Raw genomic sequence first — 24,486 nt, forward strand, 5'->3', positions numbered from 1 at the left:
GACTTTCATCCTTTCTCTCAACTTCTAGGTAGGACTTTTAGAAAATCCAGAAAGGCCTGAACCACTTTATTATTTGAGGTGCCCAGATTATTGAAAAATGAAGAAATAGAGTAACATCTTTTTTTTTTTTTTTCAATCCAGTCATTTAATTTCTGTGACTCCATATTGGCAATATGTATACTTTATTTGGAAATCATTTCAAACGTCTTTATTGGACACTTTTGTTCCACAGTTCTCTCTCCACCCCATGGCTTTGTTGATTGGCCCACTTCCTCAGCTTTAATCAACTATGTCACACGTCGATTTGGTCCCAGCCATTGCTTCACAAAACTCAGTTCAAAAGAACGGTGGACTTTGCAATAGGTTATGTCATTGGTAGTAGAATACTTGGATTCTGCATGGCTCCTCCCAAAATGTTCAGATTAGGGAAATAAAGTTGATATATAGTTATTTTATATTTAAAGGGGAAAAATAGGCCAAGATGAATATTCTCCCTCACTTTGACACAGAAATAAAATAATCTATTTAAGACTATTCCATTGCTAACCCTTAAGGTGAAGAATCAGACTCATCATTTTATTATTTCATTTATTAAAATGTAAAATGTATTTTAACAGAATTTATTATTGAAACAAATTTCAGTGTTATCATTGACCTCCTGTTATGCTCTTCTAAAATTAGTGAGTATTTAAGTAAATTAACTCATCCAAAAGCAAAGACTTATTTCTTGCATCCGTTCTTCAGTTATTCTAATAATTGGCTTTTAGGCAAGTCCGTAATGTTTTATATTATTCTTTAAAAAAAGGTGTAAGTATTATTAAAGATTACCCAGTATTTACTCCAGTCAATAATTTTCTATTATATTACACTAAGATGAGTTTCTCTGTATATAACTGAACTAAGAAAAAATTTCCTTTTCATTTGAAAACAGAATGACATTGACGAACTTGATCATATTCTCACATCAACATTCAAACAGGAGATACCATATTATGAGTTCCGATCACTCCAAACTGAAATCTACCCTCAAAAAGAATGTGAGTATTTTCCAAATGCATCAATTATTCTATTTGTCACATTTCAGTGTATGTAACTACTTAATAAATATTATAGCAAAGGATATAGCATTGCTGATGAAGTGTTTTGACTATTTCCATCCCCTGGTGAGAGAAGTGGTTTTTATTCTAAGGAAATATTTGGATAATGTGTGATGAAAATTGTTCATCATAGCATTATTTATAATTACCAAAAATGGAAATAACTTCCAAAGATAGGTAACTGATCAAGTAAATTTTGGTGCATCTGTTAATGCAACCATCATAAACAAATTTTATCATAAATTGATTTGCTGGCTGGAGTGATGCTTTGATATATACTTAATCAAATAAAAGCAGGGTATACAGCAGTAGATAGAGTGTGATCCTCTGTTTGAAAAAGTACATATGTTTAATAGCGTATGTTTATATATATGTATATATATACATATATATAAATTGATGGTCTGGACAGATACGCATTTGCTAACAGTTATGTTTGGGTTGTGCAATTTCAGAGATTACATTTTTTCAGTTTGCTTTATCTGTGTTTTGTACAATGACTACATATTATTTTTATCATATAAATATATATATACATATATAAAGAAAAGCATATATAGGAGATACTATAAAAAAATCATACTTCTAAATGTTATCACGAGCTCAGTAGCATACTTTCTATATTAGTTTGTTCCTGCGTAGTTGGTTGACACATTGTTTATAATACGTTTATATGCCCAGTATGTGCCAAACACTATGATGGAGATGTAATGGTGAGTAAGACAGGCATGGAGCAAAAGGATATTAGAGGTCTCCTGTAGGCATACTGTAGGACTAATGAGCAGAGATTTTTTTCTGTATATTTTCTGTGCTATTTGAAGCAGTTTTATCATCAGGCTGGCAGGCCTGAGGGAAGTGGGAAGAAAAGAATAGGAGCCTTAAGGCACAGCCGACTGTAATTCACCCAGATGTGCTAGAACCTGCATTATGTATGGTGAGGTTACATTATGGGGAAAGGTCAATGGTAGGCTAGTTTTGAATAATAATTTGTGATAGTAGTACAAACTTATTTTTATTTCCCATATACATTTTAACAACACAATTCACTTACAAAGGTTAGACATTAGGTTGGGATAGAAAAGGAACATGACATGATCTCTCACTTAAGACACTCATCATTTAACTGGAGAAACAAGATAATATATATGTAATAATAGAAAGAAACAAGGTGCTACACTTCATGGAATTCATTATACTGCCAAAAGAATTTTAGAGAAAAGCTGGATTATTCTTCAGGATATGCTTCCTAAAGGAGGTGGGATTTTACCTAGGTCTTGAATTATGTGTCTCAGTGAGAAAAGAGAAAGGAAACAGGAATTCTAAGGAAGAGAAAGTGTATCCAAAGGTATGAAGATGGAATTATTACACAACTTTACAAATTCCCTCAGCATTATATTTGTTTAGGGTTGTGGAACGAGAATTGGGGGGTTGGAGAGGAGAGGATGGCTGTGGTCTCTCATTTTATAGATAAAGAATTCAAGGTGGGTTTGAAAGTGCTTCTCAGTGTCTCATTTAGGTTGTAGGATATGAATTTTAGAGTTGGAAAGGATGGAATAGACTTGGTCCTTTATTTTTATAGAAAAAGAATTCTGGATTGGTTAAATTGGAGCACCTGATCATGTGGATCTGATTCAATAGGTATGGGGTACAGTCAAGCTTCTGCTTTTGAAACAAGCTTCCAGGTAAAGCTGATGCCGTTAGTCCTCAGACCTTTCACTGAGCATCAAGGGTTTAGAGCAGTGGTTCTCAAACTTGGTGCATATTATAATTAGCTGCAGAGCCTTGAGAATATCCCATGCCTAAGCCACACCCCCCAAATTAATGAAGAATCTGGGAGTGGGTTCCAGCTATCAGTACTTTTTAAAGTTTCCCAGATGATTCCAGTGGGCAGCCAAGTTTATCGATCCCTAATGGCTTCATATTACTCTCTCTTTACAAAGGTTAGAAAGTTAATAGCATATGAAAATTTTGAACCATTCTTAGAATGTAATGATTATTCTGTATTTGAAAAAATATTTTTATAAAAAATTGCATTTTTAAAAAGAAGCTAAAAATGGAAAATTCAATATAATCTAGGTAATTCATTCAGAAACCATATTGCTGGATATTGCTAGATGGCAGATTCTATTAAACCCATATCAAGCAAATAACATAACATTAGGTTCTAATTCGTAGTGGAAGTGCAAAATAACATAATACAAATTACATAATAAAATATGCAAGATAGACATGAATATGGCTGAACTCATGTTTCGCTTGCCTCCTTGGCCCTATAATCTTGGATCAGTGTCAGCCTCAGAATATCTGGTCTTTAAGACCTTGCACCTATATTTTCATAATGTTTAAGTTGAATTGATGATAAGATTTGAGAAGCCTTTATACATAAAGTGGAATTAATGGTAGGTTGTTGAAGAACTTCTCTAGAAACACCACTAGAAATATTCTGAGAGGTAAATTCCGCAAACAATGAATTGGGTGTATTTCCGAATGTCTATCCCTGGAGACAGTTCTCCAATTACTTGGTGAAATGTTTCATTTATTAAACATTTATTTATTACTCTATATTTTAGCTGAAATAAATTGGAGGTTAGGACATTGTGAGGGGAAATAATCATAAGAAACTGACAGAGCATACTTGAGTATTGACCTATCCTAAGGAGGAGACATGGAACTACCCACAGATACCTATGGTTCTTTAAAAATAATAAATTAAATGCTATGTTAATCAGAACTATTTATCTTATTATTATTCCATCCTCTTTTCTTTTCCAAGTTGATTCTGGATTTAGTCCCTGTCACTTCATTTATAATAAGTAAATTGCTATTCTGTGCCACTATGTCTTGGTCATTTTCACTTCTGTATAGCCAATAAACTTCCTCATTTACTTTTTTCCCTTAGTCAGGCAAAGTTGAGGGGGGTGGGAGTGTTGCAGAGATAAGATAGAAAGTGTACAGGAAATCAAATCTGCTTTAACGTTCTCTTACCCTGTAATGCTTCATTATTGAATTAAAAATACCATTTTCCATTGATAAGAATTTTCCACTGAAAAAGTTCTCCCTGGAAGTAGAATATAATATAAGGTTTCCAAATGAACTTGATATATTAATGCAATTGTATCATACATGCATTTTGAACATAACAGTCAGAGAAATAATTCATAACAACTTTCTAGTGTGTGAATCGTCAGGGCTTGTGAAATCAATATAGGAGATCATAACAATGTTTCTGATATGTAAGATACTAGAATAGAAAATATCAGAGTGCATCCCTTAAAATAAGAGTATCACTGTGAACAGCTTCCCTTTTGGTTGTAGTTGTCTGTATACACACACACGGTCTGAGCCACCATGAAATCAGTTTGAATGACTTGACTTGGTGTAGTGCTGAGGTAGAACAGCACACCTGGACTAACACAGTTGCTTTAGTCCTTCTGTAGCTCTCCCCTACCCTGAGTTTCAAGCCATATTCCAGAGTCTTATAAGTCTTAAACTGCAGCAGGTATGTGAATTTCCCTAACTTCTCTTCCAAACCCTTTCAAAGGCTGGGTAATGCTGAGGATCTCTTGTTATTGATAGGAAAAAATAAGTAGTATAGCTTGTTTTTAAAAGTGGCTGGAGTTGCAGGTTAAATCTCTGGAAGTAGCAGTCTGGGGAAAAGGAAACTAGGTTACTTTGAGGCAAATCTTGTACCTTCACCCAGAAAGGAGAATGGTTTAATAAAGCCCATGCCAGTTTCTAGAAAAGCACGTCAAAATGTTTAACCATTTACAAAAAGTAGTAATATCTTAATCTGAAACAGGACAGCATATGATCACCAGCGACATGTGGAAATATTAATTCAGTATATTATCTCCTAAAATGTCTGTGAAATGAGGAGCATGTAAGTGGATATTCAGTACACATGTAGTAGTCACTGTGGCCCTAGGATTTATCTTGGACTTGTAATATCTTTAGGTTCACAGAAAATAGCTCATTTGCTATCTGAGTAGAGGAGAACTGAATGTCACTGACTTGTTTCTTTTTATATCATCAAATAATTTAAACATGCAGAAAAATACAGAAAATAATATAAAAAACACCTGTACCTGTCATTTAGGATTGCCAGCTCTTAACATTTTGTCACATTTGCTTCAGATCTTTTTTTATAAGAAGTAAAATTCTACAGATACAGTCGAATTTCTCTGTTTCCCTTTGTGATTCCATACACTTGAAAAGTAACCATTACTTTAATTAAACTTCTTGATGACCATTCGCTTGCAGTTCTTCATTCTTTTACTACATACATTTGTTTCCTTAATTCATATATAGTCATGTGCAATTTTGTAGATTTTGTGTAAATGATAATCACACTTTTTCTTCAATGTACTATTTTTGCCCAGTATTAATTTTTTTTATATTTGTACATGTCTTTATGCAGATCTAGGTCATTCATTTGAAATATTCTATAGCATTGAATTGTTTGACTATACCACAGTATGTATCTGTTCTCCATTATTACCCATTATTATTAATGGGTAATAATGTTTTCAAATGTTTTATTGTTGCAATTAATTCTATGATGAACATTCTTGCATATGAATTCCTATGCATATATGTTATAATTCCTCAGGAGATACAATTACCAATAGAATTTCTGAGTTAAACAGGTATGTACTTATTCTGTAGTGCTAGATATTTTCAAATTTCTGTGAAAAATACTTTTACTAATTTATCAATAATTCTACCAGCAGTATTGTGCCATTGTTCCATATCTTTTCTATGTTAAGAATTGTGAGTTAAATATATTTTTTGCAATCTAACAGGTGTGAAGTGGTATCTCACTTTTTAATTGACATTGTCATTACAGATATAGTTGAGCATTTTTCCTCTGTTTATTTACATTTCATTTTTCCTCAGTGAATTTACATTTAATAGTCTTCATTTATTTACGTTGGTTATTTTTTTCTTACTGAATTTTGGGAGATTTCTCTTTCTCTCTTCGTATATATATATATATACATATATATATATATATTCTGGATAGTAACATTTGTCAGTTTTATATATTGCAAATGTCTATTTAATTGATGGCTTGTCTTTTAATTTATATGTTATATTATGAAACATATAATTAAATTCATCATAAAACTTGGTATCAGAGCTGATCCCCACCTCATTCTTGAAATTATTTTTGCTCTCCTTATTCCTTTTTTGCTCTCCTTATTCCTTTAGTTGTCCTAAAGTTTAGTTGTCCTTTAGTTGTCCTATATTTAGGATCAATTTGTCAGATTCCATGAAATACTCTAATAAAATTGAAAGAACATTGTAGATTAATTTAGTAAAAACTGTCGTTTTTTTTATACTTAACTCTCTCTGTCATAAGCATGATACTTTATTTATTTGGGTTTTTTTACATCTTTCCAAAAAATATATTTTTTGAAATTCTTAAAAACCTTTGTTAGATTTATTTCTGTTTATTTCATGGTTTTGTTAACATCAAAAATATTATTCTAAAATTATTTGTGACTACTCCTTTTCTTGATACCTATGGGATTGAGCCAGGGATCTTCTAAATGTAGCATTGTTCTACGTGGAAAGAAAAGTTTTTGAAAATGAGGAATTACTAATCTTATTCCCTGAAACAAAAATTAGGAACAGATGGAAGCTATATCAAGGATATTTTACAAACAAAATTTTTCAATGTCTTCCCAAAATATGAATTTCACAATGCATGAAGTTGTATGGACCTTTCTAGTTTTCATTTTAAACCACTGGAGAAGAAAATTGGGGCAATGAAGAAATCAATGCAAAAGAAAAGAAATGGTGAAGATTATTTCACATTCTGACATGAGAAGTAATAGATGATAGGAAAAAATGTAGTCATGTAAATTCACTTCAAATTAGTAACAAACGCATCACTGTTGGGTAAATACACAAAATTAGGAACAGATTTACACATAACACATTATCAAACTTGTAGAGCTTGAGTGAATTGGAGCTTTGGCATGTAAATTGATTGTAAAATGATGGATTCTTCCACTTCATTTTTTTTGATAACACAGCCTACCAGTACAGATTTTCACATATCCTACCAAGGATATTTTTAGCATATTTTCAAGTTAATTTCATGAATTGATGGTTTAATTTGTATCAAATAATAATAAAATTAAACAACCACTTTGAATCCTGCAAAATGAGTTTTTACTTGATTAACCAAAAAAAAAAAAAGAAAGAAAGAAAAAAACATTTCTTTCAGTATTATACTGCTATTATTCACTTTTACAGTGTTTCTTCAAGGAGTCTGTATTTCTCCAGATGTGAATTTTGAAAATGAGTGCTTATAAACATGACTATGGTTTAAGGATGTAAGTAAAAATTAGGAACAAAGGAAGAAGGGAGGTGGGGGGAAAGGAAGAAAAATTTATGTTGGGGCTAGAACTTGGCCTTCTCCATACTTGAGTTATTCCCCAGACCAGGAAGCACCTCTGACCTTGAGTCTACTAGGAACATAGGGAAGACAGACAATATGTCTTGCAAGAATCAAAGAAACTTCCCTGGTCTCAGGCTGCATTGTAACACTGTAGAGATAGGCCATGTGCCATCCTGAGTCCAACAGGCATTGAGGCCAACCCTTCACCACTTTGACCAATGAGTGGTTAACCGTCTCCAACTCTCAACAACATTCATAATTCGTTTCGCATTCTGCTCATTGCCGTCACTGTAACATCATATAATTGTGTTGTTACAATAAGGGAACAGGTGTGTCATAATTGAGGACTCTGTAGTTATAGATGAAGAAGGTGAGTCTGCAAATGTAATATTTTCTCTCAATTAAGAAAACTTAGATCAAAAAGATTCTGTTAAGCAGTCTTATTTATTCATTTATATTACAAGTGTAAGCAAAGTGTCAGACACTCTTCTACGCACTCCAGACACAGGAGACCATTATAGAAAAATCTGTTTTTATGGAGTTTTATTTTAGTGAGGGCAGCAGAAAAACAATAACAAAATAAGCAGTTTTATTTCAAAAGGGATACTGGTAATGACAAAAATACAATAAAGTGAGAGTATAGGGAGTTGGGAGGTGATGAAAAGTCATGCAAAGATTTTTAAATGGTTTGGTATCATCTAATTTACATTTTAAAAGATCGTTGCTATAGAGAACAGATTACAGGTGTATAAGAATGGAAGCAGAGAAACCAGATAGGGGGCCATAGTGGTCTCAGGGAGACATGATGGTGGCTGTCACCTGGTGTTGGCAGTGGAGGTGTTGACACTTGCTCTTACTTGGTAGATATTTGAAAGTGACGATGGTGAGACTTGCTGACATATTGTCAAAAGCCCAGGAAGGAGGTCCTACGTGGTATTCACAGCCATGGCCTGGATGAGATCATTCAATAGAATGTATAGTTCAGAGCAAAGGTCTGAGTCCTGGGCAATGCAATATTTAGAGATCTGGAAGAAAAGTGTCCATAAAAGGAGACTGACAACAGGAATGCCGGCTGAAGTTGGAGTATGGTGTCTTAAGAGACAAGTGAAGAAAATGCTTCTGAGGGAAGAAAGTGATCAACCACGTCACATCCTACTTCAGAGAGTAAGAGTGGAAAATGCCACAAAATAATTTGTGATTTACAAAACTATTCATTAATACCAAAAATGCCCCCCAGTGGATCCAGGTGTTCCCCAAATCTTTGTACCAAGAATACCATGTAGATCTTTTGGTTTCTCCTTAAGGTCTGTATCAGTGGATAGTGTCTCTAAAGCAAATACTGGGAAGATGAAGAAGTATAGTTCTGATTAACTGCTCCCCAAGACCCCCCAGATTCTGTAAAATATCTAAAAGTAATTGAATATTCAGACCGATTGAGAGAATGCAAGATGTTAACAAGTGAAATAAAAAAGCACTATCCAGAAGAAACAGAGGAGAGGATTATGTCAAGTTTCTATTAACTGCCATTTGGACTCATTTTCTTTGTAGTGAACCTAAATTTCATTTGGTATATACCTTCCTTCATTTTAAGCATCTCCAAAGTTGAAGACTGAGTTTAGGTATATAGATATTGGGATAAGGAATGAATAGAAGCCTACAGGACAGATTATGAACAGGACAGTATAATATACAAGGACCAGGATAGCAGATGAGGAAAAAAAATGTAACAAATTAGGCTGAGAATCCAAAGTGTGTGATAACAGTAGGGTTAACAGCACACAATAAAGAACAAGCTTTCAAGCTCAAGCACTTTGCTTCATTATCTCAGTTACTTTCACATCATTCCTATCTACCTGAGAACCAGTTTCTGACTTGAGTCATCCTGGAAGCCAGAAAGATGAGCTTTCTCACAGAAAGTTGAGAATTGCACTTTTACAGAAGAAATTCTTGGCAATAATGGCAATCTGGGAAATAAGCATGACCTCTACCCATGATATTTGACTGACTATAAGAAATTGTATCCTCCATGATCATTATCAACAGAATCCAAATGGAGATTACTTCTGTAAGAATATAATGTGTGATATTTGGTTGAAATATTGTTTCTAACAATGCTTTATTTCTCACAGTGCTGTAAGATTGTGTTTCTCTAAGAAATAATTAAGAGAAATATCTTTTAGCATTAAACTTTCTCTTCTATTTGAGTCTTTTCTGTTTACTACCCATGAGAAGATATTTTTAAAAATGTAAACCATGACAAAAGAGGGAAACCCTTAGAGAAACTGAATAGAATGGAGAGAAAGTCTACTCCAGACATACTTTGCATCCTTTGCAGTTTTATTTCACTCTCTATTAGGTTAATCTCAATTTTATTGGCTATCTACTCTTGCTTATTTATGCAAACCAAGCCCCATTCTTTTTTGTGTTGATACTTTTGCTCTCAAACTTTAGTGGGCATCAGAATCACTTGGAAGGTTTGTTAAAACTCGGATTGCTGGGCCCCATTTAGAATTTCTGATACCACAGATCTGGGGTGGGCCAAAGAATTTTACATTTTTCACATATTCGTAGATGATGCGGATGCTATCGGTCTGTGAATCACCAGGAAACCATTGATTGAACACAGCAGTAACGGGTGGTACAATTTCTTTTCTGTTCTTTCCTTTCCTTTTCTTTTCTTTTCTTTTCTTTTCCTTTCTTTTCTTGTCTTTGATAAGTTAAGTACCTGAATAAAATTGACATGAATAAAATTAAAGTCAAGATAGCAGATTTTTTTTTATTCGATCACTCCATGTCCCAGGACTAAAAATCATGGATACAGAATGAAGTAGTCTTAGAGTGATTGTTTATCTCAAAAATGCTTTTTTTTGAGTATCATTATTAAAAATAAAAATAAACCCTCATGAATTCTTAGAAGTTTAACACACTTGGCTTCAAACTAGGTATCTTCTAGATACTGAGGGAAGATAGAGGAATGTGAGATAAATAAATAAAACCCATACACTCAGCAGGCACCCAAGAAGAGGAAAGAGAAAATAAAATCACAAAGATAAGTGTCACTAATGTAGTGTGTTCTGTACTAATAAGAACCAACACTTGCATTTTGTGTACTCTGTGTCAAGAATAATTCTAAGCACCTTACTTTATCTCATTTAATCCCTCTCAACAAACCCATGGTAGGTAATATTTTAAACTCTGATTTACAGATGAGGCATTGAGAGTTTATATCATTTGCTCAAATGGTGGCAGGCCTGGGACTTGGATCCAGTCAGCCCAGCTGAGATTATTAACCACTCCTCGGCCACTGCAGCCCTATACACCGTAAGGAGCTATAGCTCCAGGGGTCACAGGAGCCCATAGAAAGAGGGACAGTTGGAGGAAGCTTCCCAGGAAGATGATCTTACATTTAGAGGAAAGGTTATGAATTATTTCTGCTAAATTATTTAAAATTACTACTTTAATGAATAATTTATAAAGGAAAGTTTGAAATTATCCCAGATACTCTTTATGTTATTTTTTGCAGTCCAGAAACATGGTGATTTTTGTTTCACAGTTTGTGATTTCCTTCAAATCACCACTTTTGCTTCTATGGGCAAATACTATCCTTCAGGAAGGAGCCCTGTCTCTTGTTCATGGATCTATTCCTAGTGCCTAGAAGAGTTTCTAGCACTCAATAAATATTTACCACATTAACTTGATAATGGCAACAAAGTTAACCATAGACTAAAATTACTGAAACCCTGGTAAGCATTAGGTATTAGACTAGTATTATTTGAGCTCCCAAAATAAAAGACCTCTTCTTTGTAGGAATATAAGGCAGCTGTATATAATGCCACTTTCTTTTCTTTTCTTTTTCTTTCCTTTCTTTTCTTTCTACCTCTTATCTATGGCATCTGCCATTAACAGAATGAAACATTGGCATATGAGCCTTCTGAATGTGCTGCACTGAACTGTGTGCAGTGAGTGAGACACAGATGCTCATCTCTGGGCTGACACAAAAAAATGTAGGTTTTTCAAGGTCAAAAGTAATAAGTTTAAATCTATAAGTTTATCGTAGGGTTAGGGAAAAAACATAAATAGTGTCCATTAGTAACTGATAACAGGAAATAGTCTCTGTAATATTCACTCATTTTTTAAAGAAAAATGCAAGCAAGGGTTAGCTTCAATTACACACACACACACACACACACACACGCACAGCAACTTGCTTTTTTTTATTGTAAATTGAATAAATTGATCCTTAAGGAACTCCCTCTTACTTTTGCAGCTGTTGTGCAATGATAATTTTCAAACCTAGAGTGTCTATCCTCTGAAACTCTTGACAGGTCCAGAACCTCCCCCCGCCCGCATACTACCCAATCACTAACCTACCTGCAAGCCATCTCCCTGTGCTTCCTAAAGAGACTCCTTTGCTCTCTGGATTATACCATTACCAAATAGTTACAGAATATCTTTTTAGTGTCACTGCAGGTGTAAAGATTCACTGCATGACTCTGAGAAGAATAGGAACTCAAAAATATAGAAGAACTTGGTTTTTTATGTCTTGTTATGGTTTACCAAAACCACCACAGTCATTTTCCTCACTGAATTAGTCAAGATTCTCCAGAGAAATGGAATGAAGAGAATGGACTGAGAGAGAAAGACAGAGAGAGGTTTACTTTAAGGAACTGGCTCACGGGATTGTGAGGCTGGCAATTCTGAAATCTGCAGGGCGGACCGACAAGCTGACAGGCCCAGCAGAAGTTGATGTTACAGCCTTGAGTCCAAAGGCAGTCTGGAAACTGAATTCCTTCCTCTTTGGTGAACCTCAGTCTTTTCTCCTAGGGCCTTCAACTGATTGGGTGAGGCTTGCCCACATTATGGAGGGTAATTGGGTTGGTCAAAGTCTACTTACTTAAATATTAACCACATCTAAAAAAAATGCTTTCACAGTAACATCCAGGCTGGTGTTTGACCAAACAACTGGGCACCATAACCAAGACAGTTGACACATAAAATTAACCATCACACTCCCCATCATCCTATCGTTCAGATGTCAGCAGCTCTAAACAACTGTAATCCACCCACACACATTTTGGGATCCCCAACAATCAGTTTGAAAAATGCTGGTCAATAGATTTGCAAAGCAACTGTAACCCAGCGGATAGAAAAATCTCTCAAAACAGCCTATCCTGGTTTACAGACTTGAGGATGTGTTGATGGTGTGGTAACAGCTGCAATTTGGGTCATGTACATAACATAAACTCTTGGTCAAGGAACAGTAGATATTGCTTACAGTGTTAGGATATGTTGAATTGTAGCGCTATTACCACTTTCCTGTTTCATGAGAGTGCCTTTCCTGTTTCCTGAGAGTGAGGTTACCACATTTTGCTTAGTGTAGTAAACTAAATAATTGCCTCCTAAAGATATATATTCACATCCTAGTTCCTAGATCTATGAATTTGTTACCTTATATGGCAAAAGGAACTCGGCAGCCCTATTTCAGAATACTTCCTCTTCCACAAAACAAGTGTTCTGTGGTTATGATTAATGTTTAGTGATACAGGAGCTAAGTTCATAACTAATATGCTCTACTCGAAGACACATATGTCTAATCTGATTTAGCGCTATATAATCGTATTGCCAGCAGCTACCCCATCAATACCCCCACCTGTGCTTCTCTGGGACAATGATCTGTCCCCTTCTCTAATGAATACTCTTTCTCTTCTACCTTGTAACTTTGCAGCCATAAACCTGAATGGTATCTTAAATCAACTCTTTCCTTCAGAGCGTATAAAGTCAATCATCTAGTCCCGTTAACTTTTCTTTGGAAATGTCTGGCATCTCTGTCCTTGTCCATTTTTACTGCCACCACTCTAATTCAGGCCATCAGTTATTTCTCCTTCCTCCTGAAAAAGCTTTCTAGGAGGTTTCCCTAACATGCTTCACCTTTCTTTCCAACCATCCTACACTTAGGTGCTTCCCAAATCATTCTCAGATTCCATTTATATTCTCTCCCTATATTACATATGCTGGTGTTCCCAAAGCTCTCTCTCTAGCCCCTTTATTGCCCAAAAACTTTTCCCAGATTTTTTCCTGCCTTAGTTCACTTTTATTATCAAAATTATTTAATATTTTTTAAAGAATAAATTAGGTTCTCAAGACTCCAAGAAGTCCTCAAAAAATGCCAAATACTCCTTACTAATGAAATCACGCATCTTTGCCAGATAAGTTGATTTACTACTTGGTAGTATTACATTCCTTGGCTTTCCATGTGAAGCCCATACAAGGACAGTGGGTAGCTTTCTACCTGTAAGGCCTGGGCTGGTGGTAGTCAGCCATCTGATCCCAACCCAGCCCAAGTTGTTTCCACACTCTTGCTGTTCCAGGTTTCCTGGATCTTTCTAGGCTCTTTCCTGGCTTCTTTCTAGGTTATTGGTCCTTTTGCTGTTAAGAATCAGAAGAGACAAAATTGGTAATTTTCAAAAGGTATTTTTTAAATGAACACAGAGGAACACAGTACAATCACGCATGGATATACATAAGGTTTCTAGAGATTTCTTATTTTAACCAGAGGTTAGCCACAGACTGGGCTGGTTAAACATGGATCAGCTCCACTCTTTTTATTGCCTCATCACTGTCTGGGTTCAGTAGTGGAAAGTGGACTATAAACAACCCTATTCAAATGCTGTGAGATTTAATTTTAATTAATACCAATTCCAAGAACTGCTAATTAGAAATGCACTTGCCTCTTTGCTTCCTCACATTACCTACAGACATGGACTCCAAGCTTCCCACTCTTATATTTTTTGTAATATGAGAGATAACAAATTGCACCAAAGGCCTTTAATGGACCATATTTCCCATGTGAATTTAATTTACAGTATCAAGATTTTAGAAATATGATAATCTTGGTAGTATTTTTGGTTGCTTGAAATTCTAAATAGGATTAAATGTCTACTCTTTCAACAGACGGGAAGAGTGACACCTCACATGTTGCATATGTGCTTCTCCTGTCACAGAGCAATCAGATTCATAAACCCAGCAATGCTCTGTCTTACAGATCCACAGAAATACTAACACTTCATCAGACTCCAAATCCTGTGATGAAAATCATTACCCTTCTTCAACCTTCACAAATATCATCCTTACTCCTTTAGTTGGTATCTGATTAGCATCAGGGAAAATTACCCTAAAACCATCTGTGGCATGACCTCTAGCTCAGAAGAATGTCCTAAATCCTACAATTCTGACCCCAACCTTATAATTTTATAAATGAAGAAACTGAGGTGCAGGGGAATGAAAGAACTTTCATAAGCACCACGTAGTTGAGCTGGGATTAGAATGCAGATCTCCTGACTTTTTATCATCTCTTTTTTTGTGTGCTTCATTGTTTTGTCCTATAGTGGCCACCTGGTCATCACACATTGAGTGAATAAAGATTTACTATTCCAGATAGTGATTTAAGAGAACAATGGATTACATGGTCATGCCCTTCCAGTTTGCATACTCATCTTACTTTAAAATTTTTAAAGCTAACCCAGGACATATTCCCATTTTATTATTCTGGTGAGCTAGGTTAATCTTTTGGAAGCTTGGTTTGATAACTTCAATCTAATTATTGGCCATCGTTTATAGGGATTATGTGGAACTGTTGGAAATGGCTCAGCCCAAACAAACATTTCTTTACTAGGTTCTAGATCATCTATTTTTATTTGCAAAAACTAATGAAATTGGATTTTCATTGAAAAATTCCCCTGCCAGACACTTAATTCTGTTCCCCTGAAATTACCATTTGACAGACATTGGCTGAAAAAACTGAAAACTGAAAATTTATTTTGTCCAGAAAAAAAGTCAAAAGCAAATTGGTCACACCTTAGTGTGAGTTATGACTTCTTTATTCACACCTTGATAATAGAAACAGATATAAAGAATCTTCATTAATTAAATGAAAATTGCCATGAAATGAAGTAGATGTTATATTGCAGATTAAACACATTCTAAAAAGTTTTTTTAAAAAATATCTTCTTAAGGAATCTATTATTTTAATCTAATAGGTAAGATTAACAAACTGTTTGCAAAACAAATGCTGTGGGTTTAAGAAAATAACTAATGGTCTTTAGGTCTCATAAGACTTCTGCTTCTGATTAAGATGTACAACATCATAAGAGTCTGTTGTTCTTATTGTAATAGTAAGAACAAGCAAGATGATCTTCAAAATCACAGTTTCTTTTTTAAATACAGCAGAAAATGAATGACAAAAGAAATCTAAATGAACTAAATTCCAGAAAGGGACAAGTCCTTCACAAAAGAGAAGAAACTCATGACTTCCTTCATCCCTTGCAAAGCAGGAGGATAAGAACTCACTATAGATGAGGGGTAAAGAGAAACCACCTGAACATTTAGCAAACATTTAGTGGCTATACTTAGGCTACTGTGATGGATGAAAATCCCAAAGAGTCCCTGCTACAGAGTGGGTCTGCATCACACACTAACTCTCTTTTGTAGGCTGTCATAAGTGCACAGAGCTAGTATACCAATGGCTGGACGAGGGCAGTAAGGTTGAGAGATAGCCTTGAAATCCATGAGGACCACTAGTGGCTGCTAAAGAGTGAGAGTGGGACAGTGTTGCTGAGACAAATCCCATCAAAGCTTTTGCCATATGGAAAGCAGCAGCAGACAGATTCTAAATACAGAGAGGCATAAAAGTGGATAAAACACCTCCAAGCTGCTGGGATAATAAGGATTCTGCTACTGGGATAGTAAGGAGTCTGCCTTAGCTGAGTGTATACAGAGGCCCCCCAAAATCTGAGCAAGATACTCTTTTTTTAAATTTAATTTAATTTTTATTTTTAACATCTTTATTGGAGTATAATTGCTTTACAATGGTGTGTTAGTTTCTGCTTTATAACAAAGTGAATCAGCTATACATATACATATAATTCCATATTTCCTCCCTCTTGCATCTCCCTCCCACCCTCCCTATCCCACCCCTCTAGGTGGTCACAAAGCACCGAGCTGATCTCCCTGTGCTATGCGGCTGCTTCCCACTAGCTATCTATTTCACATTTGGTAGTGTATATATGTCCATGCCACTCTCTCACTTTGTCACAGCTTACCCTTCCCCCTCCCCGTGTCCTCAAGTCCATTCTCTAGTAGGTCTGTGTCTTTATTACCATCTTGAGCAAGATTTTCTGATGTGAAAAATTCTGGAGGCAGAACTGGAGAGAAAAAAAGAACCATCCTGTGACCCAAAGGCTGGCAGCCAGTCTGTAGAGCAACAGAGATTTCTTGAGTCTCACCAAAGCTCAGATCCCAAGCTGTGCTAAAGAAAGTTATGATTCTGCCCTCAAAATATTTGAAGCCAGTGGTTAACTAAATCGAAGTAAAGCCTCAGAAAATGACCAAGTTCTGCTCACTTACAGATTAATTTGAATCAGCTTCCAAGTCTAGTTGTCTGACTGAAGAAAGGGTATGCCTTATTCTGGGGGTAAATATTATTTATTTCAGTCCTTTAGTACAATGTTCAGCATGCAATATAAAATTACAAGGAACACAAAGAAGGAATGAAAGATGACCTGTGGTCAAGAAAAGAGACAGTCATTAGAGGCAAACACAGAAATGCTCCAGATGTTGAAATAATTCGGATAGGAACATTAAAATAACAATGATAAATATGTTACAGAATCTATTGTAAAAGTCGCACAACATGCATAAAGAGATGGAAATTTCATCAGAGCATTGGAAATTATAATAAAAAACAAAAGGAAATTCTAGAAACATAAAATACCAGAAAATTTTTAGATATTTGATGTGTCTAATTGCAGAAAAAACAGAAGAGAAAAGAATCAGTTTACTTGAAGACAGTCAAATTATTCAAGCTGATAAAGAGAGGAAAAATCCAGAGTCTAAGTAAAGCCTTAAAAAAAGAACAAGTCAGCTCATCTACGTATTAATTTGGCTCAGTTTTGACTCAAGGTCTATGAGATAATACTACATGATCAAACATGTATAATTGAATTCTCAGAGTAAAGATGAGAGAGAATGAGGCAGAAAAATATTTGAAGAAATAATGGCTGAGAATGATCTAAAATTGAGGAATGACATTAACCAACAGATTTAATAAGCTCTGCAACCCCCTAGTAGAATATATACAAAAATATTATACCTACACATACCATAGTTAAAGGTGTGTATAGGTATAATATTTTTGTATATATTCTACTAGGGGGTGAAAATCAAAGATAAAGAGAAAATTTTAAAAGTGCCTGTGGTAGGGGTGGGGATGAGGATGCGTGTGTGGAGGAAAGCACATGCCATACAGAAAGCAATTATAAGAATTACGTCTGATTTCTCATTAGAAATAGAGGGCAGAGGACAATGGAATACAAGAGTATATACTGTATGCTTCCATTTGTATGAAATACAAGATGAAATAAAATTTATCTGTGTTGATAGAAATTACACAGTAGTTGCCTCTGAAGTGGAGAATTGACTCGAATGGAGCAGGAGGGAACTTGTGGTGGTGATAGAAGTTTCTTTAGCTTGTTTTGGGTGATGGTTACATGGGTGTATACAACTGTCAAAATGCATGAAACCCATGATCAGTGTATTTTTAAATCTAAATTACACTTCTGTATTTTTTTTCAGAAGCCAATCGAAACATCAATATCTTTTAGTGAAAACCTTAGTGATCGTGTGATCTAGAATGAAATTAAGCACTGAAGAATAGCAAGGGACAGCATGTAATACTCCCCTGGGTCACAGACACATTATTTGATCAGCACTCCTTCTCTGACACTGAATCAATGCCCATAAGAGAGTATAGCCTCCCCCAGCAAGTTTTTATTTTTTAAGATAAAGAACTTCCTCATCTTATGCTGTTACAAACATGCTTATTCCCCACACAGAGCAATCCATTCATATCTCAAATTCTCATAATAATCCAATCAAGGCTAAAATATAAAAAGTATGGTTTTATAAAAAGCAGGATACTAAATAACCCAAACTATTTCTTAGCATAATCATACCTCTATTGATATGATACCTTTATTCATATATAAATATCATATGTATAGTAATATAATAATATATGCACATACTGAGTGTATTTAATTTGATGTTCTGGAAAAAGTAGTACTAGAGATCATGATCTAATTAGTATTAAACTAATTAATACAGCTCCTATGAATCATTTAATTTTTTGAAATGTTAACTCTGTCATATACTAATTTAAAAAATACCTTAAATTAGAAATTTTCTAGTTATTGGTCATGTATATTAGCAAGCTGAGCATCTCCTACATAATGAAGATAAGCAGGCAAAATAGCCCATCCAATAAAATGAAAGGTACTGCTGTAGTGATGACATTGGGGCAGGTTTGAAATGGATTCATCGTTTTGTAAAGGACCAACTATTCCAGGGTCAGTCTCTCAGGATGGTAACTACTTTGGAATAATGAAAAGAATGAGTGATCATAAGGTTGGGGCAAAGGTGAGTTAGGACAAGGATGCTTTAAACTATTTGATGCAGAAGAAGGAGAAGGAAACTAATAATTTATTGAATACCTGTTATGTTTCAGACACCTTTCTGGGTACTTTTTATATGTTGTCATTTAATTATCTCAGTAGCCCTACAAATTTGGATGAGAAAGCTGGGCTCAGATACTGAGTGGCTTGCTGAAACTTCACGTAGTGAATATATGGCAAAGCCAACTAACTCTAAGCCCATGCTTTTGTAACTGTCATATTCTGTATTGCCCAAAGGATATAAAGATATGGTAATTTAGAGGAAATTTCACCTCAACAGAAGTAATAATGTCTAATGATCAGTGTTGTCTAATCAAGAAACAGGCTGCTTTAGGAAGTAAAAAACACTCTATCATTAGAGCTATGCAAGCAGTAACTAGAAGATCATCTTTCATAGACTCTAGGAATGCAATTCTGTTACTGGGTAGGAAACTGGAAAAATGTCCTCCCAAACTCTTTCATGTCTCTAACTTCACAAAGCATTCTAGAAGATTAATGGCTTTTCAGCTACAACTAAAAATGAAATAAAGAAATGGAAAATAAAGGAGCCAGCCTTCAAACCTGTACTCCCTTTTAGTATCAGCAGCATAATCTTAAATCAGCAGAACTTCTTGATTTTGTGTGCCAGAAAGCATGGTTCAAAACTGTTAAGAAATGAGCCCTGGAAAACCATGTCCACTTGGTCCTTTTTATTCTTCCTGGTGTACAAAAATAGACTTTTAATGAAGTTTATTGTAGTTGTTTCTAATATTACCTTAAACTTGAGGAATTTACTGACAGGGGAAGTCGGTGAGGTTAAAAGGTGAATGTATTCCTGTAATGATTAAACACTTATTTAGTGAAAATATATTTTAAGCTGCATTAACAGTGATTTTAAAATACAACAGAATAACAATGTGCAAGAACAATGCATAAGGCATTTATTGGCAGGTGATGATGTGTTTTGTATATTGCATGGTATGACAAAGAGAAAGATGACCAAGGGCATGTAAAAATCTGACATTATCATGCAAATATTTTTCTTTATTAACTTTGGTTTGGTTTAATTATAGCAGAAATTATTTTATAATTCATTTAAATGAAAATAAATAGAAAATTATATCTTAATTCCTTGTGGAGAAAATACATTATTTTTATTTTGAAAATTGGTAACTACCTTGAACAGTTTCAGCTTTTATAAGCTCATCTTCATAAAATATTTGATAATTTTTTAGTCACTGCACACCATATAAGAAGGGACAAGTGCATTTGTCATTGAAATACTATCCTAGATTTACCTACAGCCATTTTAGTTCTAACACATCTTGAAGGATAAAATATTTCCTTACTGTAAGTTCTTAACATGTCCTGAAGGTTTTTGTTTTGTTTTGTTATGTTTCCTGTTAAAACATACAAACTAACAAACTAGATAATTTATTCAGCCCTGAAACACCCAAGTGAATTGAAAACTCCAGGTTTAAATCCCCTCTCTTTTCCTTTCCCCCCCCCCCCCCTTGGTCTACAAAACAGCAAAGAAGCAAATGAGGCCAGATTCACAGTTTTCCCAAACATTATGAGGTGGCTGTTTTCATTGCTTTAGAATTTTGCTGGAAGACAATTGACTTTTGCTTTGATGCCTTTGTTTCTGTTGCTATAAGTCTTCACATTGCTTGCTTCTAATAATGCCATAGCTATTAAAGTAAGCTGGTGTGTAATTTCTATAACACAATTTTTCTAGCTAGATGTGAAAGTGTAGAATAATAACAAACCATCACTCATCAGCATGTGTGTGTGTTTGTGTGTGTGTGTGTGTGTGTGTGTGTGTTTTGGCATTGTGATAGCAGTATACATTCATCATTTTATAGTTATGCATAATTAATACGTGTCTTCTAACTAATAGCTAACATGTAATTAGGAAATTCAAATTCCAGAACATTGATATGAAACCTGTAAAATCCTGATGGAAATGTCCATATTGAAGATTTCTATAGAAGTGCCTATTTGCTGTTGCGGTTACTTTTTGAAAGAAAAATTTCACATAAAAATCTAACATAAGGCCCCCACCCCTGGGAATTTCATGTTCATTTCAACTTCAAAAAGAAGCAAACTAGGCATGGCAGTAGAAAACACAAAAAGTATTATAGATGAATTTATTTGTTATTTAGTGTTTGGTTAATGTTGCAGTACATTGAAAAAGGAGTTATTACAATGTAATGTTTTTGTTTTGTTTTACATTTAGGAGGTCCATGTGCCTTTCTAAATTAAACTTACCCAACAAATAAGGCGGAGGCACTAATGCTAGTGAGAATATTAGTTTATATTTGTTTTAAGATGAGAAATAGAAAGAGGGAGAGTCTACTACATTGCTAAAACCACTGACAGTTTCTTATTTGCAAAATCACACTAAAAGTCTGCTCTGCTTTGTGGGAATTACTCTTAGGAGTAGATTGTGTTTGACTTTTTCTTATGTGGTTCGAGATATGATAAAAAAGTATCCTCTTCTTATGCTTATAGATTCTTATTTCAAAGAACTTCCAACTCTTCTCCACTGTGCAGCAAAATTTGGCTTAAAGAACTTGGCTATTCATTTGCTTCAATGTTCAGGAGCAACTTGGGCATCTAAGATAAAAAATTTGGAGGGTTCAGATCCAGCACATATTGCTGAAAGGCATGGTCACAAAGAACTCAAGAAAATCTTGGAAGACTTTTCAGTAAGTTTTTTTCCATTTTATCTCTAAAACTCTTTTTATAAAATTAATATGTTTGTATGTGTGTGTGGGTACATGCACATTGCTCTTGAAAATGACGCTACTGTACAGCTAGTTTTTAGCGTCTCTTGGTCGGAAGTCATTCATTGTCTTAAGCATTTTGCAAGATTATTCACCTTGTTTTCATATGCCATAAACCAGCTCTGACTCCACACTCCCACCCCTAAATAGCCCCTTTGAAACTTATCTGGTCTTTCTGGCTTCTAAATAGCTTGTTCAGTATTGGAAAGGAGATGGTAGGAAGGAAATGAAAACCTATTACTTTTCATCTTTTGTTCAAAAGTCTAAGTAAGGTGCTGTTAGGCACATAAAATGAGATAAATATTTATTAGGTTAAAGGAGTATATTTTGATAATTATTCAAAAAGTCTACCCAATAAAAAGCTAATTCATGTCGCTTAACTTTGTTTCTGATATGTGATTGATTCCCTTTCTCTCTCTGTTAAGTCCCAGTTCTTTATTGTGTGGGTTGAAACTCCAAATTTCAGAACACCCTTTGAAGGATATTAGTTCTGTAAGAATGCAACCAAGGGACGATTGAAGGAGGGGATACTACCTTAGTACATAAAACACACTTTGTGTTTCCATAATCGACCTTAGAAAAGCAATTATTTTCTGTTTGTAACAAAGGTATGCACCTTTTGCTTGAGAAAGTGAATCATACTTCTGATGGCTCTTAGGAACATATAATAGGCAATTATTGTGTTGGTGAATATGTCAGAATTGGTCTTTGAATTCTCAGAAGATAATTTTATTGCCATTGAACAGTTACTATAGAACATTGAAATGCTTCTGGTCATTTTAGCATATATTCCGATTATTAGGTTAAGTAAATGTAATGTTGGACTTCTAAAAACCATCGGTATTTCTGATTTCCAGAGAGTCAAATGACAACCAATCTAACTTTTTTCTCCACTTTTAAGAAATAGCAAATAGTTATCAGAAGAGCACGGGTATCATCCACCATCTGGAATTACTTGTATTTGAAATACAAGTATTTATTTTATTTAAAATAAATATAGAAATTAAGTTTTGTAATAAAATTAGTAAACTACTTTTTTATATTCTATGTCCTTCAAATGAGGAATAAGCATACTTTTTATTCATGGAAAGGTTGTAGATAGTGATTGTCGTATTGATGAATGTATTTATTTTAGTTATTACCCACTGTACATAGTCATTGACCAGTGCAACATGGCATCTATCTCAGGTAAGTCAGTGAATCAATTCAGCCTTGTAAATTGGCCCACAATAGTCCTATTATTCCTACATCCTGGGTACTCAATTCTCTACAACTTTATTCTCCAATTTTTTTTAAAGATTTATTGATTGATTGATTGCTATGTTGGGTCTTCATTTCTGTGCGAGGGCTTTCTCTAGTTGCGGCAAGCGGGGACCACTCTTCATCGCGGTGCGCGGGCCTCTCACCATCGTGGCCTCTCTTGTTGCGGAGCACAGGCTCCAGACGCGCAGGCTCAGTAGTTGTGGCTCACGGGCCTAGTTGCTCCGCGGCATGTGGGATCTTCCCAGACCAGGGCTCGAACCCGTGTCCCCTGCATTGGCAGGCAGACTCTCAACCACTGCGCCACCAGGGAAGCCCTATTCTCGAATTTTTAACCACTGGTGGACTTAAGTTAAAATTTCCCCTAGAAGTCTTCAACATCCAGGGTTACTTTCCAAGATGATCCCTGATTTTCAAAGAGTGACGCTTCCACTTATGGTTCTCCAATGAGGACTCAGCTTTTAACAGATGCAGCCCCATGCAAAACTGCACATACTTCATAAATAACATAGTACTAAATAATAATGACAGTAGATACGAAAGCAACTATGAGAGTAGGATTTGATGGATGTGAGAAATGATTTTTTTTCTCTTATCCTCTGGGTAGTTATACCTTTACTCCTGCAATATAGCATTGATACAAGTAGATTGGTATCACTGTCTTTAGGTGACTATTTATTCTTTCATAGTGGTTCCATTCTAATTTTGCGGAGTTATATACTTGATAATTATTCTATGAAATTTGTTAAATTATTTCATGTATTCTGTCTCTTTGTGAGCTGTTACATTTTGCCAGCATGTCTATAGTAGACATTGACATTATAGGTAGGACAGATCAATTATTTTGCAGATGTTCTGCTGTCACTAAGGAAGTGACTATGGAAGTGTGTCAGATAAACACATGTTGAGATTTTATACTATAAATTATAGTAGCTATATCTTTTTAAAATTATATCTAAACTTAATAGAGAAAATATGTGCGATCTATTTGCATTGCTAAAATACTTTATTGTGTCTTTCATAACATTTACATAGCTTTAATGTTATAACCACATTCTGATAAATCTCAGATTTGTCACATATGCATTCAAATTTTCCATGAACTATTTTTCAGAATTGTTGAAAGGAATAGATATTCTTTCAGTTTGCAGTTTATAATCCACCAATTGACCATACTTCTGTACTGAAGAAATATATATTTTTAAATTCAAACATACCCCCCAACTGATTTACTGATTTCTTCAATTCTTCCCAATCCTCCATCAGTGAAACATTGTTCATTTTAGAATCTCACAGGGAGTTACAACACAGTGAGTTTGGTCATTGCTGAGTAAAATGGGTAGGTAGAAGGAAAAAGTCACTCATGACTTTTACAAATAAAGGTAAAAAGAGAATCATTAGCAAGCATTCATAAACAAACAAGTGCCATCCATATCTTAGTGTTA

General features: G+C 34.8%; 1 protein-coding gene across 6 annotated transcripts in view; it reads left to right on the forward strand.

Moving 5' to 3' along the window:
- Nucleotides 1-24,486, forward strand: part of BANK1 (B cell scaffold protein with ankyrin repeats 1) — a 325,865-nt gene that overhangs the window by 119,403 nt on the left and 181,976 nt on the right. For all 6 annotated transcript variants that reach the window (XR_009008463.1, XM_057547406.1, XM_057547401.1 and 3 more), the window contains exons 6-7: nucleotides 932-1,037; nucleotides 21,507-21,703. Coding sequence is in view for 5 of the 6 variants with exons in the window: in XM_057547406.1 (XP_057403389.1) it covers nucleotides 932-1,037; nucleotides 21,507-21,703 (303 nt within the window). In the remaining variant the exon portion in view is untranslated. The remainder of the gene's footprint in view (nucleotides 1-931; nucleotides 1,038-21,506; nucleotides 21,704-24,486) is intronic.

This window comes from Balaenoptera acutorostrata, chromosome 5, assembly GCF_949987535.1.
Source record: "Balaenoptera acutorostrata chromosome 5, mBalAcu1.1, whole genome shotgun sequence".
NCBI classification, from domain to species: domain Eukaryota; kingdom Metazoa; phylum Chordata; class Mammalia; order Artiodactyla; family Balaenopteridae; genus Balaenoptera; species Balaenoptera acutorostrata.